At 49.5% G+C, this 21,119-nt stretch overlaps 1 protein-coding gene and 1 non-coding gene across 5 annotated transcripts; one reads left to right on the top strand and one right to left on the bottom strand.

The window, feature by feature from the left end:
* Positions 1 to 1,412: 1,412 nt before the first annotated feature.
* On the bottom strand, positions 1,413 to 10,263 carry MCHR1 (melanin concentrating hormone receptor 1). Of its 4 annotated transcripts, XM_070790464.1 has the most exons (6): positions 9,746 to 10,263; positions 6,045 to 8,532; positions 5,289 to 5,397; positions 4,550 to 4,663; positions 2,687 to 2,849; positions 1,413 to 1,554 (listed from the first exon to the last, which is right to left on the bottom strand). In XM_070790464.1, the coding sequence occupies exons 1-2, from the start codon at positions 9,825 to 9,827 to the stop codon at positions 7,553 to 7,555; spliced, it is 1,062 nt and encodes a 353-aa protein (XP_070646565.1). In that variant the 5' UTR covers positions 9,828 to 10,263; the 3' UTR covers positions 1,413 to 1,554; positions 2,687 to 2,849; positions 4,550 to 4,663; positions 5,289 to 5,397; positions 6,045 to 7,552. The 4 variants fall into 4 exon arrangements, with proteins under 4 accessions (XP_070646565.1, XP_070646564.1, XP_019817417.2 ...); XM_070790463.1 differs by lacking the exon at positions 2,687 to 2,849; XM_019961858.2 differs by lacking the exons at positions 2,687 to 2,849; positions 5,289 to 5,397.
* Positions 10,264 to 20,976: 10,713 nt separating this feature from the next.
* Positions 20,977 to 21,107, top strand: LOC139183360 (small nucleolar RNA SNORA33). Its single transcript, XR_011566955.1, has one exon. It is a non-coding gene; the product is annotated as a small nucleolar RNA SNORA33 (small nucleolar RNA).
* The last annotated feature ends 12 nt before the right edge of the window (positions 21,108 to 21,119 follow it).

The raw sequence follows: 21,119 nt of genomic DNA, 5'->3' as shown, positions 1-21,119 counted from the left end.
TGAGTTCAGGATCATCTCATCCTGAGATCCTTAGGTTAATTATATCTGCATATCTGCAAAGACCCAGAACAGGTTAAAGTCTCAGGTGTTGAGGCTTAAGACTTGGACATACCTTTCTGGAAGACAACATTCAACCCATGACACATCCTTTTCAGCCCTCAACTTGACCTCTCTGTAGCATCTGGCGCTCTGACTCACTTTGTCTTGGAAACTGTCCTTTCCATTGACTTCCAGGCTGTCAAGCTCTCCAGGTTGTCCTCTTATTGCTCCAGCTGATCCCCAGGTTCCTCTCCTGGTTTCTCTTCTTCTGCCCAGCCCTGCAAGGTGAAGGTCCCTAAGATTCTGTCCTGTCCTTAGCAGGCCCTGCCTGTTTTCACTCTGACAGTGGGCACTGTGCCTCCTCACAGCCGTCTGGGGTCTTCTGTCTGACTTGGCTGTCAGATACCCAGATTCCTGCACTACCAGGGTTCCTCTTCGGGCACTGGGGAGGAGATTATAAACCTTCCAGACTTATGTGCTGTGTTTTATGTGCATGTGCCACTGGGCACTCAGGGGGAAGGATCCAGAGTTTTCATCAGGTTCAAGGTTAAAGATTCTTTCCTGTGCAGAATTCTCCACAGTAATCACCTGGCTTCCTGGCTGGCCTCTCAATCTCTTTGATTCTCCTACCTGTCCTTTGTCCATTCTCTTTTCCACACCACCCTCTCTAATTATTGAGACCCTTCCCGGTGGGATGTCTATTGTCTTTTTGCCCATCACACTTCTTTCTACTTAAGGTGATATAGATTCTCTTTTTCTTTTCAGAACTACAAAACACACATATACACAGAATGGGCCTGCCGGTGACGTAACCCCACTCGGGTGAACGTGTGACCTACTCCAGCCAATAAGAGTGTTCCATGTTCCTAGATCTTATGCGTGGTTGGGTGGAAGGGGAAGGTGGGTAACTCACAGGGGATCATTCAGAAGCTTTTTTGGGTTTTGAAACAGATGTTGGAGGGAAAGATGGCAAGAACATGTCAGGTGGCAGGACTGAAGTCCCGGCTAATATCCTGTAGTTGCTGCCTGTGAGGACAATACAAGTTCACACAACTGCTGGAGGTCATCTTTGCTACTACACTGGGGACCCCATCACTTGAGAAAGAGGCAACAGAGAGGAAAACTGAGCAAAGCAATGGAGAGAGAGAGGGCATGGGGAAGACAGAAAGGGAGAGTCTGTCCTGAGGACAGAGCTTGAGCTGTTAGATCCACTCATGACTGAAAGCTTAGCAAGCTCTGAACTTTTCCACTAACTAGGCCAGAATTTTTTGCTGAAATCAATTGAGTTGGATATTTGTCATTTAGAACTAAAAAGGCTCTTACCAATTGTCTTAGCTTGGGCTGCTGAAATAAAACACCATAGACGCGGTGGCTTAAACAACAGACAATTTATTTGTCACAGCTCTGGAGGCTGGAAGTCGAAGATCAAAGTGCTGGCTGATTTATTTCCTGGTGAGAGCTCTTCTCCTGGTTTGTAAATGGCTGCCTTCCCACTGCGTCCTCACGTGGCCGCTCCTTGGTGTGTGTGAGTGGAGAGAGAGAGTCTTATCAGGGCACTAATCCTCTCGTGAAAACCCCACCCTCATGACCTCATCTAAACATAATCACGAGGACTTCTCTGGTGGTCCAGTGGTTAAGAATCCACCTTGCAATGTAGGGGACTCAGGTTCCATCCCTGGTCAAGGACTAAGATCCCACACGCCTTGGAGCAACTAGGCCAGTGTGCCACAACTACTGAGTCCGAGAGCCACAGCCGGAGAGTCAGTGCACTGCAGTGAAAGATCCTGCACGGCATAAGACCCAGCACAGCCAAAAATAATAATAATAATTACCTCCTGAGGGCCCATGTACAAATACCATCACATGGGTTAGGCTCTCCACATATGAATTTTGGGCAAAGACAAGTCAGTCCACAATACCAACCTAATCTTTAAAATGTTCATATCTTTCTTTTATTAAAAAAATTTGTATTTGGCTGTGCTGGATCTTAGTTGCAGCAGGAGGGATCAGATCCCACATGCTGAAACTAAGAGTTCGAATGCTGCAACTAAAATGTTCATATCTTTCTCATCAGGACTCCCTAATTGCAAATAATAGAAAGCCCAACTGAAATAGCTGTTAAAATATAGGGAACTTATTGACTCCTATAATGAAACAGTTCAAGAGCATCCTAGCTTCAGGTAAGGCTGATCAAGGCCCAAACAATGTCAACTGATTCTCACCCTCTCTCTTTCAGCTCTGATACTTCTGAACTGGCTTCATTCTCAGGAAGGTTTTACCCTAGCTTTACTCCAAGGTGGCTGCTGGCAGCTCGTGGAGCCGTGTGCTTCCTGGGTCAGGTCTAGAGTCGGGGGTTGGGAGGTACCCTGTTCAGTAGCTCTAAACAGAGAAGAATCAACACTTTCCTTCCCAGAAGTCCTGGCTGACTTCTTACTTCCCATTGGTTGTTCTCACCTCCCCTGAATGAACCACTGTGAACAGGGAGATGGGATAGCAACTGGTTAAAGCCAGTTGGGCCCCATCTGTGGAGCTAGGGTGGGGTCTGTACTTCCTAAACCAGGAAGATTTAGGTTGGAAGCTTAGGACATTATCACGAGGGTTAACAGAACAGTTGCTTAAACAAATAGGGATTTATTTTCTTGCACACCTAGAAGCCTGGAGGTTGATGTTGGTTCAGCAAGTCATTGATGCCCTTGGGGACCCATGTTCTCTTGGGCTTCCTGACCCATCAGCCCTGGAGCATTGGTTTGCATTCTCGTACTTGTCACTTCATGATCTCAAGAGAGTGGCTGCAGCTCCGGTTGATGCATCTGCATTCAAGGCAGGGAGAAAGGAGGAAGAGCCCAGATGCTACCAACCTGATCTGTTTCCTTTAGTCAGGGAAGCGAAATGTTTTCTAGAATTCTCCACAGCAGACTTCTGCTTAGGTCCTGTTTTTGTTTTGATTTTTTAAAAACCTGTTTCTTAAGGAAACATAGAGATAGAAGGGAAACACAATTTTGCATTTTCCATATTGAAAGTGGACCTTATTGGTCTTCTCATTAAGCTCCTTTCCATTGATTGATAAGGATTTGCTGTTAATTGATTAGGATTGATTGATTAGGATCAGTTTTAGGATTCACACGAGAAGAGAGAATTCACACAGCTAGCATCCTTGCCTTCTGTCCTCATAGAGGTATATTCAGCTCTTTTGTGAGACATTCTGGAAGATGGAAGAATTTTATCTTAAAACTGACCAAGCCTTCATTGTGTAAGACACTTGCATCATTGAGGATTCAAGCTGTGATTTGAATTCTGTGACATTTTTATAAAGGTAAAATGTTACCACTACTTTAATTACTGTTATAAATAGCTTTATAATGTGGAAGACTCATTGCTTAACTCTAAGACTTTGGAATTCTCATTTTTTAAAAGGATATATAAGGCTACCCTTTTATAATAAATTTTAATTCAGTACGTCAGTTACAAATTGGCACTTGTCATGGGCGCTTGCCATCCACCTCTACAAGGATTAAATCATGTGCTGCTGCAGCTGCTGATTTTCAACAACCCCTGAAAGGAGTTCAAAGTGGAGAGCAGAAATGAGGCACTCTCTGTTGGGCTGATGGGGGGTCTTCAGGGAGTTGGATATGTTCAGAAGCCGATTTTATGAGCCTAAATCTTGTACCTCCTCATATCTAGAAAAGCGTTAAAATCCTTCATGATGATGACTGCTCCTCATGACCAGCAGAAAGCTTCTGCAAAATATACGTGCTTTGATTGCATTGTGCATGTAGTCCCCCTTTACCAAAATCACATACACACTAACGCTCCCCCTGCCTCTCTGGAGCAGTTCCTCAGAGCTAACGCAAGTGCTGTCTTCAGGCTGCAGTCCTCATTTTGCCCCCCAATAAAATGTGACTCGCAACTGTCACATTGCACAATATTTCAAGTCGACATAGAGCAAGATTAATCACCTAATAAGTGGCATAACTTGGAAGTTTTATAGGAGCCCAGAGAATGACTGACTCATTGCAGGCTGGAGAGGGCTGGGAAGGCTTTGTGCGCAAGTAGGGAACTGAGCTGGAGTAGAAGGTGGGTAGGATTCAGGCAGGCACCGGGGTGTGTGCATGCTCAGTTGCTTAGTTGTGTCTGACTCTTTGCAACCTTTTCAACTGTAGCCTGAGTGGTTCCTCTGTCCATGGGATTTCCTGAGCAAGAATACTGGAGTGGGTAGCTATTGTCCTTCACCAGGGGATCTTCCTGACCCAGGGACTGAACTCTCATCTTCTGCATTGGCAGATGGATTCTTAACTGCTGAGCCATCAGGGAAGCCCAGGCATGGGGCAGAGAGGTCAAATCACAGGACAGAGGCAGGACTTGTAAGTCAGTTGCAATCAATCAGAGAAGGGAAAGAACCTGGAGCAACCCATGGAGCTTCATGGAGGACAGGATAGGAAAAGTAATATAATTAACAACGAACATGGTTACATTGTATGCTTTCTGTGTCTAGTAGAAATTTAAAAATCACCTTTTTAGAATTATGTTGCAGGGAATTCCCTGGCAGTCCAGTGGTTTGGACCTGGTGCTTTCTCTGCCAATGTCACACATTCCATCACTGGTGGGGGAACTGAGATCCTACAAGCTGTGCGGTGCCGCCAACAAAATAAAAGTAAATAAATAAATAAGTATGCTGCAATATAGTACTTATTGCTCCCGAACAAGTGTTGCAAGTATAAATACTTTCAGGAACCAGGGGAAACAAAAGTGACTCAGACCGAGCTTTAGACAGTAGGGAGTGGTGGCGGGGATTGCAGCAAACTTGGGAGGATTTGTTTTCTCTAAAAAAGGGGGTCACTGCTCAGCCCCAGCCAGCTGTGGTCCCCAGTGACCACCATGATCTTACATCCAATGGGCCCTTCCATGTCTCATCCATCTGACCTCCTGGACAGCTTTGGTCCAGCCAACCACTGCTCCTTAAATGACTCTTCTTTTGTTTCTATGATGCCACAATTTCTGATTTCCTTCTACTTCTCTGGCTATTTCTTACTTACGTATTACAGATGTCTCTACTGGCTTGACTGTTCCTTCTCTGTTCAACCTCTGCATGGAAATGTCAAGCCTTTTTCTCTCTGCCTCTGCACTCACTCTTTCCTTAGATCATCCCATCTCCCTAGAGGCCAGTGACTTCCAAGTTTCTATTTCTCCTTCATCCTCCACAGCCAGCTCATCCCAGGCCCTGTGGCTTCTGCTTTACAAATGTATCTCACATATGTGCTTCTTTCTCCATCTCCACTGCCGCCGCTCTAATCCAGGATGTTTCCATTGCCTGGACCACTGCTGTATACGCCAGTCTGTTCAGGTGACTGCTGGATTGGGCTGGGGAAAGACATATTGGAAGAGTTGCCCCCACCCCCATGATAACCTCTCTGTCCTCTTTTCCCTCTCCAGCCATGAGTTCACCTCTCCCCATTCCTCTCCCCTCGGTTCTGTCTACATCACCACCCACTCACGTTCCCGTCTCAAGCCACTTTGCTTCAGCTTCAGTTTTCAATATGGCATTGAGAGTCTCTGGGGCCTTCAGCAGGTCATTCACCCGCCCACTCACCCACCTGTAGCCTTGGTCACCTGCATTTCCTAGGAGAGGCCATCTCACCTATTTCCTCTCCTAGATTCCTCCTTGAAGGGGGAGGGGGTGGGGAAGACAGACCCAGGGAAGCCTTCCACAGGCAAACCAGATACAGGAAAAGCTCCTTTTGCAGAACCAGTGGGTAGGGGTTGCCTTAAGGCTCCCATAAGAGTTGCTTTTCTTTTGTACATCTCAAGTAGATTTGGAGCTTACCTGTGACAGCTAAAGACCCCACTGTTAGAGAGTAAGGAAAACTAACTATCCCCACCCCTTACCACCCCAATTCCCCATGCCCTGGGTGGAATGGAATGCAAGAGGGAAATACTAATACTAATGATTAGAAAAAGCTCCCAAAAGGACCCAAAGAAGCTGCCCAGAAGTTTGCTAAACAGGCTACCTGCTGCAACTCCGCAGTGAAAAATGAGGACCAAGAAGAGGCTCTGCTGATGCACCTGCTTTGAGGATGTGTCTGGATGAATCAGGACTCACAGTTTGCTCCCACTGTCTCATCCACGTCTTCATGCAGGACGCCTGGCTCCGGGCTTCTCTTGAAGAAGCTGAGACGCAGCATCCTTGGCTGCCGCCCAGCGGCCCCATCTGTAATCTTCTTGCTCAACGTGGCTCACGATCTTCGCAGCCGCAGCAAGAGGCAGGCTCAGGTTCAGGCTGCCCCAAGAAGCCAGCCCTGCAACTTGTGACTCAGCGGAGGAGGTGGTGGGTGGGACTCGTTACAGCCGGCAATGGTAACAACCAAGTGCTTTTGAGCAGAAGATGGGAAGCTGAGTCCGAGAACAAGCCTGGCAGCGAATTTTTCGTTTAATGAATTCACAGTAATTCCATTTGTGTCATCTTCCCTGTGGGTTTAGACGTGCAGATCCCCGGCTTCTTGCTTCCTACAATGCAGCCTGAACCAAGGTCTGGATTCCACAGCCAAGAGACCCCTCCTTCCCTATTTGGCCACCCACCCTCATCGCTTCCCCCCAACCCCCAGGCCCAAGCAATTATACAGGAGCATCCAGAGAGATGTGGGTGGAGATTTTCCTTTATTCTTTTTTTTTTTTTAACTTCAGAGAGAAAGGGCTGGAGCAAAAAGCTGATGTCCAAAGCTCCAGGCCTTAGAATGAACCCTGAACGTGCAGGACCCTGATGCGTGTCACTCTGGATCTGGTGACTGACAAATGCACCCCATGGAGACAATGTCCTCACAGCTGCAAAGCCCCCTCACCCCTCCCCATTTTTCTTAATTTCAAAGCCCCCACCCGCACCCACCCGATAGCCTTGTCATTCCCGGGTAGTGGATCTCCCAGCAAATTGGGCTTTTACCTCTGTGGGCTCAGAGCCCCATCCCCACCCCCCAAAGAAACATGCATCGCTTAGAGAGAAAGGGAAATTGACACAGGATGCTTGAACCTGGAGAGCCCGCATGCTTTATTCTTCATCATCCTCCAGCTTGGGAGAAAGGCTGCCTTCCATCCTACCCATGGGAGACAGGAAAGGGCACTGAGGCTCTGGCACCTTTCCCATCTCCCCAGGGCCCTGTGCCGTACCACTGCGCACACCCGAGCCCTGCCTGATTTTAAACAAATTTGGCCAGAAGCCTTCTACTTCTCCTCTTGGGAAAAAGACATGTGAGAGCTAGCAGGTGTAGGGCTCAGTGAACATTTAAACCAGTCTTCCTGCTCAGTGTCTGTTCAACCCGAACGTCCATCCAGTTCTCAGAAGGAGATTTCTAATGCTTGGAGCCCCCAGACCCGGCGCCAAGCGTCCCCAGTGGTCTGTGACCACCGCTCACCACCCCATCTCCCCACAACCTCCCAGAGCGGTCTTGGGTTGCTCTCAGTGTCTCTCCCCATGGTCTGCTGTGGAGTCCTGACGTGGAGGTGCCCAGGGTGGCAGGGGGAAGCGTCAGGCGCCTTTGCTTTCTGTCCTCTCCTCATCAGCTGTCTGGGCGTTGCTGATGGCGCGGAGCTGCCCCTGGGCCGCTGGCTTCACCGACAGGACCAGGCGTTTCCGGAACGTCTCACAGAGCACGATGTACACAAAGGGATTGAGGCAGCTGTTGGCATAGCCCAAGCTGATAGCCGCGTTGTACAGGTAGACAAAGGTGAGCGTCGGGCGGCTGAGAGACAGCTGGGTCAACTGAAGCACGTAGTAGGGCGCCCAGCACACGAAGAAGACCAGGCAGATGGCGATGGCCGTGCGGGTCACCCTCTTTGTCCGCAGCCGGATGCTGCGTTGAGAGGCGGGGGCCACGGAGGACGTCATGCGCTGCAGGATCCTCACGTAGGCGGCCGTGATGACCACGAAGGGCAGGGCAAAGGCCAGGAAAAACTGGTACAGGGTGAACCAGTAGAGGTCAGTGTCTGGGTTGGGCAGGCGGATGCCGCAGCCCACGGTGCCCCCGGGGAAGGGGATCAGCCTGGCATAGAGCCACACGGGGGTGATACTGATGAAGGACAGGGCCCACAGGAGGCAGATCACCAGGGTGGCCACAGAGGGCTTCCGGAACTTGGTGGAGGAGATGGGGTGGACGGTGGCCAGGTAACGGTCAATGGCCATGGCGGTCAGGATGTAGGTGCTGGTGAACTGACTGTTGGCGTCCATGGCCGTGATGAGGGTGCACATGGTCTCGCCAAAGTGCCAGACTCCATTGCCCATGAGCTGGTGGATCATGAAGGGCATGCCCAGGAGGAAGAGGAGGTCCACCACCGAGAGGTTGATGATGAAGATGTCGGGGACATTGCTGAACCAGTGCAGCTTGGACTTCTTCACCACTGCGAAGATGACCGTGGAGTTCCCGACAATGCCCAGGAGGCAGATGGTACCAAACACCGAAGGCATGATGATGTTGATGTAGGAGATGCTCCCTGTGCGAGGAGGCAGCCCTGGGGACAGAAGGAGCAAGGGTCGACCATTCGACATGGACTCTGCTCTCTGAGGGCTGAACTCCTACTGGCATGCTCAGCCTCCAGCCATGCGCCTGCCCACCTCTCTATCCACCTGCCATTTCAGTTCAGGGCCCATCTTTCATCTGGAATCTTCCCTGCCATCCTCTCTGCCCACACCGCTGCTAAACCTAACCCCATGCCCTCCTGCACCAGCTCCCTGCTCAATCCCACCAGAGTCTCCTGCACCACCTGTTCATTAAAGGACCAGTCCCTTTGCCTCCTGCGTTTTCTCAGAAGGCACAGCGTCACGAACCACAGCTGTCTGCAGAGAACGGTTCTGTGGGCCTTGGGGCTTCACCAGGAAACATTATCGAAATAGCCAGCAGGACACGAACGTGTGTGCATGTGTGGGCATGAGCATGTGTTTCCTCGTTTCCTATTTGCAGCCCTGCTCATTTCATTTTAGGAGTCGCTGGTTGGAAGCCGTGCGCTGATTCCTGGGGATCTCTGTGGGTAACTGTCTCATGGAGGCTTTTGGCCATTAGGCCCACAGCCCCCCCTCTCCTGGGTCCCTATCTTCTGAGCCTGGGCTTTCCGAGTGACTAGACTGAACCTGTGTGCCGCAGCCCAGCAACCCAAGAATTTTCTCCATGCAAACCTTTCCTCTGTTTTCTTCTCTTCCCCTTCAAAGCTAGAATTCCAGGGCATCTCAGCGCTGGAAATGTCAGGAAGAGTCTTTCACCAGCAAAGTTAATCCCCTCACATCTCTGGGAGTTATTCCTTCCCACACCTCTTCCGGGAAGGAGACAGTAAGGGTGTTTCAGACCCCACCAGATCACGTAGTTCAAGTGAAAGAACCAAGGGGATGGGTGAATGAGCGGGCTTCCAGCCATCTCCCTACATACAGCCCTCCAGGTTCTCTTGCTTTTGTAGCCTGGAATTTTTCCGGCAAAGCATCTTCGGAACTCCTCAGCAGCCCTCCCCTGCCTCCCTCGCGGCTGGCCAACATCCGAGGCTAGCATGCCTCTGCCCCTGCCCCTTCCTCCCCGTAGTCCCCTTCTCCCCTGGCCCTCCGGGAGGGCAGACTGCCCATCTCATTCCCAAGAACTGGCATAAAGTTTCGCAAGCAGTTTAGCTCAGAGGTGAAACCTTCCTGTTTCCCACCCTCGGCGGCGCAGAGGAGGGAGGCCCGCCCTCCAGCGCATCTCACCGGCCGAGGTGAGGTTATCCGGGCTTTCCGAGGTGTTGCTGGCATTGGGGCCGGTGGGCAGCAGCGAGGCTTCCAGGTCCATCCCGCCGGCGCCGGGGGTGCCCGCTCGCCCGTCCACCCACGCAGGCTGCCGCAGCCTCCCGCGCCGGTCTCGAGCCCGGGCCCCAGGAGCCCCGCAGTCCGGAAGGGGGATCTTCCTCGGGCTGCCCGGCAGTCTCCGCCGCCTGCGATCCCCACCGCTCTCCCCTCCCTCCTTCCCCGGCTCCCACTGACATCACCTAGACACATTAACATTCGGAGGCAGATGCGCGTTAACCTCTTCGGTCCTGCGCCGCAGCTCTGGCTTCCGACTGCCTGCAGAGCCCAGCCGGCCGGTCAACCCCATCGGGGACCGGGCTTCCTTCCCTCCTGCACTTGGGGCCGTGTCTCCTGTGCCACCGCGGGTGCTGCTGGCTGCCCGCGAGGCTCCAGTCTCTCCAGAGGCAACGGGCTGCCTCCCTGTGGAGGAGGAAGGGAGCCTGGCCCGGCCCCTCACCTCCCCACCCCCACCCCCCTCCCGGGCCGCTGGGCAGGGGCTGGGGTCGCTGTGCTGGGAACTTGAGAAGGGAAGGCTTGGACCACTGGCATGCCCGCCTCCAGGCCACCCAAGGCCCCTTGCCAGCGCCCCATGGATTCCAAGCTGTGGAGTTGCTGGTTGTTGAGCCGTTTGGCTGGTGCTCAGAGGTGACTCGGAGAAGGCGATGGCACCCCACTCCAGTACTCTTGCCTGGAAAATCCCATGGACGGAGGAGCCTGGTAGGCTGCAGTCCATGAGGTCGCAAAGAGTCGGACACAACTGAGCGACTTCACTTTCACTTTTCACTTTCATGCATTGGAGAGGGAAATGGCAACCCACTCTAGTGTTCTTGCCTGGAGAATCCCAGGGACGGGGGAGCCTGGTGGGCTGCCATCTATGGGGTCACACAGAGTCGGACACGACTGAAGTGACTTAGCAGCAGCAGCAGCAGAGGTGATTCAGGTCACCCCGAGCTGGTGATGCCCAGGGACTTGGGACCAGAAGAGGACAAACTCCTTTCTTCCCTGGGATCAGCAGGGACCAGGCTTATAGAGGTTTTAGTTTTCTAAATGCTCTGAGGTCCTTGAGGGTTTACCTGGAACTCCTTGAGACAAATTTCAGAGCAAAGACCCCCAAAGAGATCCTTGCTCAGTCACTTCAGTCGTGTCCAACTCTTTGCGACCCCATGGACTTAGCCCACCAGGCTCTTCTATCCTGGTTGCCATGCCCTCCTCCAGGGGATCTGCCCCACCCAGGGATCGAACCCGAGTCTCCTGCAGCTCCTGCATTGCAGGCAGATTCTTTACTGCTGAGCCACCCGGGAATCCCAAAAGAGATCCTGAGGAACAGCCTAAGAGGGCAAAGCATTGAGTGAATTCTCTGCAGAGGCTGCTGCCAGGTTCTGATTCAGCAGGTCAGGCGGAGAGGGGCCTGAGACTCTGCATTTCAGACAAGTTCCCAGGAGATGCCAAACCAGGTACAACACTTGGAAGAGCAGTTTATGAAGGGCTTTCATTTCCAAAGTTGCTGTAATGTTCAAATTCCTTTTTTTAAAAGCATGGTTTGCTTTGTACTGGAAAATAATAACAGTTATTAAGCTATTTTTAAAAGGCTCTCAAAACCACCTGCTTGAGATGGTTACTGACAAAGTAGAAGTACAGAGTAGAAAGGGCAGTCTCTGGCTAGGCCACCAGGAGGAGGGCAAGGCCACCCAGCTATCAGCTCACCTCCTCCTGATGAAACTCTTGGCTCCAGTGCGAAACAAAGAAGAAACAATGTTTAAGTAAACGCTGTGTGCATGTCGGCGCTTCGGCGCTCAATCAGGTCCGACTCTTTTGCGACCCCATGGACTGTAGCCCACCAGGCTCCTCCGTCCCTGGGATTCTCCAGGCAAGAATGCTGGAGTGAGTTGCCATTTCCTTTTCCAGGGGATCTTCCTGACCCAGGGATGGAACCATGTCTCCTGCATCGGCAGGTGGATTCTTTGCTACTGAGCCACCAGGGAAGCCCAAAAGGGAGGGTAGCAGGTGGAAAGTGCAGAAGGGGAAATCCTATCGGGCCTCAGTCATCGTCCTGGGACAAGGACTCATGTGTACATAGCTTTTCCAAGTGATGACACAAGGAGCAGGCGTGAGGAAGCAAGGACGATGGGAAAGGAAAAGGGACAAAGCTCAGAGAAGGTGCTTTATCACCATCGCTGCTGTGGACAAGGGGAGCTTGCATTTAGCAGGATCCTTGAAAAGGGCATGGACTGTTTCCCAGAATCATCTGCCTTTTCCCAGTTGCCTCGACCCCCAGTGGTTGAGTGTTGCCGCTGGGGTGTTAACACTGCACTCCTGGGAGCATGGGAGGAGCAGACTCCTGCTGCATCAGATGCGGCAGAAAGTGAAAAGATGTGCAGCTCACGCTTGAGGCGAGAGGCTGTCAGTGCAAGGTGAATCTCGTGTGGGAGCCAAGAGGCTTCTGGGCGAAAAGCAGACAGACACAAGGTGTGTGCTGGAGGTGAGACATGTCGGCTCCAGACCAGTTAAGCCTGCACACACCTGTGTGCTGCAGCTGGAGCTGGAGTCAGAGGTGACCGAGGGAGATGTGACACGGGGGGACAGAAGCACCCGATATAGAAGACTATTGCAGGGCTTCTCTGGGGCTTCTCCCTGGGGTAAAGCATCCACCTGCCAATGCAAGAGACATGAGTTTGACTCCTGACCCAGGAAGATCCCAGATAGCCTGTGATCCGCAACAAGAGAAGCCTCTACAATGAGAAGCCTGCACAACGCAACGAAGAGTGGTCCCCACTCGCTGCAACCAGAGAAAAGCCTGAGCAGCAACAAAGACCCAGCACAGCTAAAAATAAATAAACAAATGAAATTATTATTATTTTTTAAAGAAGACTACTGCAATAATCCAATTGAAATAGGATGGTATCTTAGATTGGGGAGATGGGAGTCAGGAGAAATGGTGGGTGTTTGTACATTATGTAGAGCCCTGAGGGTTGGCTGTAGTTTGAACCAGAAACATACAGGAGAAAGAAGTATCAGGGATGACCCCAAATGCCTGGCAGAGGGGAGATCGGGAAGGCTGTAGGAGGAGATGATTTGGAGGAGAAACGCAGTATTCTGTTTGGATATGTTACATTTGAGATGTCTGTTAACATCTGCGTGAAAAGGTTGGGTAGTTTTGGATATGAGTCAGAAGTTCCAGGGAGAGGTCACGCCTGGAGCTACGAAGTTAAATTGATGACACCAAAGGAGCTTACCTAAAGTGAGGGTGACTGGAAAAGAGATTCGAGGACTCAGCCCTGGAGCATTTCAGAGTTTACAGTTTGCGGAAATGAGCCTTATAGCCTACTGTTTCCTCCTCTTTTACCTGCCGTAGTCTACCCACCTCCATCTATCCATCCATCCACCCTTTCATCCAGCAGATCTGGATGAAATCTGGTTGAGCCTCTGTTATACCAAGTACTGTGTTAGGCTCTGTGGATGCAGTAGAGAAAACAAAACAAAACAAAACAAAAAAAACGAGTGACTTTTATCCAGGAGCTTCAGTGACAGAGTTGGGAGAGACAGATAATAATAAGTCAGACAACAAGAGGAGGCCATGGCAACCCACTCCAATATTCTTGCCTGGAAATCCCATGGACAGAAGAACCTGGCGGGCTACAGTTCATAGGATCACACAGAGTCAGACATGACTGAAGCGACTTAGCATGCATGCACAAGCCAATAAGTAAACAAGATATCCTGCTCAAGGCTTCAATCCAGATGAGTCCTGGTAACTTAATCATGAAGGGATTTAAGTGCTTATGAAAGAATAGCTATGGAATCATGCCAGGGAAAATGTCTCTGCCTGACTGGAGAAATTTAAACCATGACCAAGCAGCCAAGGGACCTGGAACAGAAGGCTTTAGCTTCCTGGCCTGTCATGCTGGGGGTGGGGTGGAGTGGAGGGGGTGAACGCTGAGTCAGTCAGTCCACAATGGCAGATGATTCGTGTGGTAGGGAATGAATGGGATGATGGGAGTGACTGGGGTCCTTTAGAGAGGAGAGTCAAGGATGTCCTCTTTAAGGAAGCATTCAGGTAGAAACTTCAGCATCCATTCCATTACAAATGATCAATTTAAACCATATCTCCTTTCTGCTAGTGACTGAGAGCTGAGCATCCCTCCTGGATACCGACGTGTACCTCTTCAAATCCTCTCGGCCACATCTAATTTTTATTCCATCCATTGCTACAATGACCCTGCTCTGCAGTCTCCGACCAGTTGCAGGTACAGGTGTGGGTAAGACCTGACCGTGCTGTGTCCCAGGCCCACACCACGTACTATCTACCCTCAACCCCAGTCCTCTCTGTGGCTGTCACAACTTAGACTAGGGGACCCCAGGGAATGCCCACGCTGGAGTGACCTGGAAGTACAGGGAGAGTTCACTCCTTAGCGTGAACCCTTGGCCAATGAAGTGTGGAAGCCATGGAAAGATGCTTTTCCTGTTTCCCCCTTTTCCTGAGACACATTTCATATGGTTTCTCAGGGATCCCGTGGAATGTAGCATCTGGTCACTTGTAGCGGTGGATGAGCCCATGTGTGCCTGTGTGCGTTCTGAGACGCTTCAGTTGTGTCCAACTGTTTGCAACCCTGTGGACTGTAACCTACCAGGCTCCTCTGTCTTGGGCATTCTCCAGGCAAGAGTACTGGAGTGGGTTGCATGCCCTCCTCCAGGGGATCTTCCCGACCGAGGGATCGAACCTGCGCCTCTTATGTCTCCTGCATTGGCAGGCGGGTTCTTCACCACCAGCGCCACCTGGGAAGCCCAGATGAGCCCATACTGCGCATCACCTCCTCCTGAGAATGGAAATTTTGACCTACTTTGCTCCAAGCCATCCGACTCTTGACCTGCCCCTCCTAGCGCAGTCAGGAGGTAGATTCAGCCTAAGTATAGCAATGAACCTTTCCCCTCCCATCCATGTGCCCCTACTTACTATGCCTTACTCAGGGGACCCCTTATCTCCCCCCATGGTGACACCCACCTGCCCTGTACTTTCTAGGACTTGACCACCGTCTGCATGTGTCGAAGTCTTACTAGGGTTGCGGCATCGATTCTCACTTGCTCCCCTCTCTCCTGCCTCACCCCTTCCACTCTACTCCCACCGAATAGCAGGAGTAGTTTTGTTAAGATAGACATTTCCAGGGGACTTCCCTGGTAGTCTAGTGGTTAGGACTTGGTGCTTTTGCTGCCTGGGCCCGGGTTCGATCCCTAGTCAGTGAACTAAGATCCCACAAGCCGTGCAGCGCAGTCAAAAAAAAAAAGAAAGAAAGAAATTGCATCACCCTATACTGCTGAAAACACTTCAGTGGCTCCCAGTTGCTTTCAAAATAAAGTCACCCTCCCTAATGGAATGTAATGGACACGACACTCTTTGGTACCCAGAACTTGATCCCCCAAAAAACCACGGCCTTGAGAAAACCTTTGGAAGTAGCAGCACCACCAAGCAGCCCTTGGTGGGAGCTGCTGGTGGGAAAAAGGCGTCCTTATTTCTGCGGGGATGTGAGACCCTGGGGTGGGAGAAAGCAAGTGGCAGCACTTATTTCCAGAGGAAAGTGAGCATGGGTATTGTAATAGAGTGGTTATCATAATAGACGGCACCAGTGGAGTTCTCCAGGTGATTGCCCTGCAGAGGCTGATGTAACTGATTGATCATAAATAGATGAGGGGCTGGCCCACTAAGTTCCTACTTGATTTGTATATCTGAGAAAACCCTTCAAGTCTGGTCAGCAGATCTCTGACTTCAGCCCACTTGGCTCTACTGATCAGGGTGTGAGTTAAAGTGGATCAAGTAGTAAATGGACGTCTTGTTTTTTTTCCCCCCAGTATGGCCAAATTTCTTTTATTTTGTTTTTACTAAAAAAAAAAAAAAAAAAAACGGTCATACTATAAAATTTTGCACCTGGCTTTTTTCTCTTGAAGCTCCCTCCACATCAGCATATACCATATATCCATTAAAAAAAAAAAAAAAAAAAACTACATTCATTGTTTTAAATGGATCCTAGCGGGTAGAGCCAGACATCTTGGAATGTGAAGTCAAGTGGGCCTTAGGAAGCATCACTACGAACAAAGCTAGTGGGGGTGATGGAATTTCAGTTGAGCTATTTCAAATCCTAAAAGACGATGCTGTGAAAGTGCTATACTCAATAGGTCAGCAAATTTGGAAAACTCAGCAGTGGCTACAGGACTGGAAAAGGTCAGTTTTCCTTCTAATCCCAAAGAAAGGCAATGCCAAAGAATGCTCAAACTACTGCACAATTGTACTCATCTCACATGCTAGTAAAGTAATGCTCAAAATTCTCCAAGCCAGGCTTCAGCAATACGTGAACCGTGAACTTTCAGATGTTCAAGCTGGTTTTAGAAAAGGCAGAGGAACCAGAGACCAAATTGCCAACATCGGATGGATCATTGAAAAAGCAAGAGAGTCCCAGAAAAACTTCTATTTCTGCTTCATTGACTATGGCAAAGCCTTTGACTGTGTGGATCCCAATAAACTGTGGAAAATTCTTAAAGAGATGGGCATACCAGACCACCTGACCTGCCTCTTGAGAAACCTGTATGCAGGTCAGGAAGCAACAGTTAGAACTAGACATGAAACAACAGACTGGTTTCAAATCAGAAAAGGAGTATGTCAAGGCTGTATATTGTCACCCTGCTTATTTAACTAATATGCAGGGTACCTCATGAGACATGCTGGGCTGGATAAAGCACAAGCTGGAATCAAGATTGCCAGGAGGAATATCAATAATCTCAGATATGCAGATGACACCACCCTTATGGCAGAAAGTGAAGAACTAAAGAACCTCTCGATGAAAGTGAAAGAGAAGAGTGAAAAAGTTGGCTGAAAGCTCAACATTCAGAAAACGAAGATCATGGCATCCGGTCCCATCACTTCATGGCAAATAGATTTGGGAAACAGTGGAAACAGTGGCTGACTTTATTTTTGGGGGCTCCAAAATCACTGCAGATGGTGATTGCAACCATGAAATCAAAAGACACTTACTCCTTGGAAGGAAAGTTATGACCAACCTAGATAGCATATTAAAAAGCAGAGACATTATTTTGTCAACAAAGGTCCATCTAGTCAAGGCTATGATTTTTCCAGTGGTCATGTATGGATGTGAGAGTTGGACTGTGAAGAAAGTTGAGCACTGAAGAATTGATGCTACTGAACTGTGGTGTTGGAGAAGATGCAAGGAGATCCACCAGTCCATCCTAAAGGAAATTGATCCTGGGTGTTCATTGGAAGGACTGACATTGAAGCTGAAACTCCAATACTTTGGCCACCTCATGCGAAGAGCTGACTCATTTGAAAGGACCCTGATGCTGGGAAAGATTGAGGGCAGGAGGAGAAGGGGATGACAGAGGATGAGATGGCTGGATGGCATCATCAACTCAATGGACATGGGTTTGGGTGGACTCCGGGAGTTGGTGATGGACAGGGGGGCCTGGCGTGCTGCAATTCATGGGGTCGCCAAGAGTTGGACACGACTGAGGGACTGGACTGAAGGGGGTGGATCCACTTCCCTGGTGGTCCAGTGGCTAAGACTATGTTCTCCCAATGCAGGGGCCCAGGGGTTCAACCCCTAGTCAGGGACCTAGATTCCACATGTCACAACTAAGAGTTCACATGACACAATCAAAAAAAAAAAAAAAGATTCCACAAGCTACAACTAAAAAGGCCCCACATACCACAAGAGATCGAAGATCCTATGCGCCCCAACTGAGACCCAGTGCAGCCAAATAAATAAATAAATATTTTAAGTGGATCCTATTAATATTACATGTATATATCAGAGTTTAGTTAGCCACCTCCCTAGTGACGGGCATGTCAATGACTCAGTTCTATTATTTTGGCATAGGATGCTGCATATGGACATCCTTCTCCAGGTAATAAATTGAGTTTGATTAGACTGACTTCCAAACAGTCCCCATGGATCTCCAAAGCTTTCTGTTTCCCTGCCCCTGCATCTGTAGCTGGAATAGGTATCCCCAGCCATTGACAGAACTACTGTATTGGCTCCTGGATTGGCAGAGTAAGGGATTCGATGAGGACAGAAGTCAAATGGAGATCCCTCCTCACTAAAGTGATAAGCCAAAAGCAATATTGCACCCCCGGGGGACTGGAGAGAGTAATGGTGTCATCAAGGCCTTTAAATAGGCTGGGTGGTGATTTTATCACATCCTGCTCTCAGTGTGGCCAGTGGAGAAGGCAGATGGGTGTCAGAGAATGCCAGTGGGTTACTGTAAACGTAATTATGTGGTGACTCCAATTGCAGCTGTTATTTCAAATGTGGAATCGTTGCCGTGGAAAATAAATACAGTCCCTGACACCTGGGATGGAGTTATTGATCTAGCAAATGCCATCTTCTGTATTGCAAGAAGCAGGAAAAAATCAGAAACTGTGCTTTTATTTGTCAGAGTCATTGGCACACCTTTGCCATCTCTCCTCGGGACTTCGTTATCTCTTTTGATGGTTCTTCAATTCTCAGACTGAAAGGTTGTTGTTGAATCACGCGAATACACGAATCCACTGGGATTCTTGGCCCCCGGAGGAGAAGAATTCAATCCGGGGCCAGAGACGAGGCTTGATCGCTCAGAGCTTTTGTGTAATAAAGTTTTATTAAAGTATAAAGGAGATAGAGAAAGCTTCTGACATAGGCATCAGAAGGGGGCAGAAAGAGTACCCCCCTGCTAGTCTTCAGCTGGATGTTATATAGTCACTAGCAGTCTGTTAATAAAAGAAAGGAATGTCTTAAAATTCAGAATGGCACCAGGCCCCTCACCCATAAGATGCATTTTGGGATAATCTTGGCACCAAATGGTTTATCCTGGGCCATAAAATGATTAACTTGAATCTTGAAGAACGGCAGACCACCATACAAATGGTTTCATTTACATAGATTAGGGGAACAATATCTGAGTATAACATACTGGTTTGTCAAGTAGGTTCTGGGCCAAGAGGCAGCGGAACTGACTTGGAGACAGAGTTTGGGGTAAAGGCATAGCACATTAGCATAGCTTAAGACACACATTTCCCTAAGAAAAAGGCATTGGATATCTCTAGGCTCAAGAATAAACCAGGTGTCATTAAGGCAACACAGTATTTTAAGAGAAACCTCCCTTTAAATTTGTATAGAGAAGGAAAAAATATTGCTAGTTTGTTTCCTCCTGCAGCTTAAGAGAGATAAAAATGTCTGACACTTGCAGGCTATTTCCTCCATTTGGAGACCCCTGGCCTTCCTGCCTGTTACCCTCTCATTTTCATCGACTCCAGTCCCCACGTCCTGGTCTACAAAGACTGTGAAAAATTTGTCCTTTCTTCCTCCTTGAGAATTCCAGACCCCTCTCTCCTTGGGGACCCCTAGATTTCCTATCAACCTGCCTAGGAAATGACTCTCTCAAGACTTTGAACACTTCATCGTCACACGAGACAGTATGCTATGTTGATGACATCATGAGCTAGGGCCTGGAGAGTGGAAGGGAGCAGATGCCAGAGGTGTGAGACAAATGCCGTGAAAATATGAAGGCCTGACATCTCAGGAAAGGTTTGGGGTCCGGTGTTCTGAATGTGTCACGGTTTTCCCTCCAAAAGTAAAGCACAGTTTACCTGACATCTCCTACCACAAAGGAGGGGCCCCCAGAGACCCTGGAAACAGGAGCAACAATTCCTAAAAGGAGCAGAGAACAGAGGGGGTGCTGGACATGCAAAACCCAGGGGAGCCTAGTCCACCCAGTCATCTCTGTTAGCCTGGCATGCCTTGCATGCAGGGACTGTGACCCTTATTCTGGTGTTAGGTCATGACTGCCGTGTCAGTCAGTGGGTTCTTAGCATAGCCCTGGTCCCCTCTGCAGCCTGGCACCCCATTTTAGACATTTGCACTGTACCCTACACTTTTTCTTCATGGGGATTCCCAAGTGGTGCAGTAGTAAAGAATCTGCCTGCCAAAGCAAGAGACAAAAGAGATGCAGGGTTCAATCCCTGGGTCAGGAAGATCCCCTGGAAGAGGAAATGGCAACTCACTCCGGTATTCTTGCCTGGGAAATCCCATGGATGGAGGTGCCTGGTGGGCTACAGCCTATGGGGTCGCAGTGTCGGACACGACTGACACAGTTGTGACACTGCACAACTTCACTTTAACTTCATAGCAGTCATCACAATTGTAAGCAGACATTTATTTATTGAGTGGTTGATGGTTTAATTCCTTTCCCTCACTACGTTATAACTTCCAGGGAGGCAAAGCCCATGTCTGCCCTATCTCACTGTACCTCCTGCACCTCATACAGTGCCGGGCACCCAACAGGCGTTCAATCAACGTGGGGAGGATGAATGGCTAGTAGAGGAATCTCCATGAAAGCCCCGGGTGCAGAGGTGGGCAGAAGGGAGCAGAATGCAAGCAATACTGGCCGTGCTCCCTGACCCGAGGCTCGCCTCCACCCCAGTGCTTCCCACCAGCCTGGCAGCAGTGGTTGTCATGCCCCTGGGCAGGCAGTGGGTGCCAGTCAGCTGTAAGGCAACCCAGAGACCGCGGGCCCTCTCTGATTGTGAGGAAAACAAACGAGATCACCTTCAGGGGTAGAGATTCATCCTGAGATTCACGGAAATCCCAAGGAAGCATGGGAAAGCAGCTACATGAAATTCTGACACGTGTGACCGCAGGGTTGAACCCGGAAGACATGACCAAGGGAAAGAAGCCAGATCAAGGAAACAAACGAAGCCGTGAATGATTCCACTCATGTGAGGCACCTGGAGCCGTCAAACTCATAGAGACAAGGAGTAGAGCGGTGGTTTCCCGGGGCTGAGGGAAGGAGGCGTGAGGAGTTAGGATGTAAGCGGTACAAAGCTTCAGTGTGGGAGGATGAAAAAGTTCTGGAGATGGATGGTGGAGATGGTTGAACAACAGTGTGAGTGAACGTGATGCCACTGAACCGTACGCTGAAAAATCGTTAAAGTCAATTTTTGTATGTTGTTTTGGCCACACCTTGTGGCCTGTGGGACCTTAGTTTCCCAACCAGGGATTGAACCCATGTTTCCTGCAGTTGGAAGTGCAGAGTCTTAACCACGGGACCACCAGGGAAGTCCCAGAGTGAATTTCCTGTTATGTATATTTTATCACAATTTAAAAATATGTTCAACAAACCCAGTCAATGAATCTGCTTACCTGAATGTGTTTCTGCAGAAATTTGGAAAATGCTGGTAAAAGGAAAGCCATGTTATAAGCCTTAAAAACACTGAAAGTCATTAAGGTCCCTGAAAATGGCTATAAGACTTTTTTTTTCT

The sequence above is a fragment of the Bos indicus genome, chromosome 5, assembly GCF_029378745.1.
Source record: "Bos indicus isolate NIAB-ARS_2022 breed Sahiwal x Tharparkar chromosome 5, NIAB-ARS_B.indTharparkar_mat_pri_1.0, whole genome shotgun sequence".
In the NCBI taxonomy this organism is placed as follows: domain Eukaryota; kingdom Metazoa; phylum Chordata; class Mammalia; order Artiodactyla; family Bovidae; genus Bos; species Bos indicus.
The sequence above is the reverse complement of the archived record's forward strand: the minus strand, read 5'-3'. Positions and strand labels throughout refer to the sequence as shown.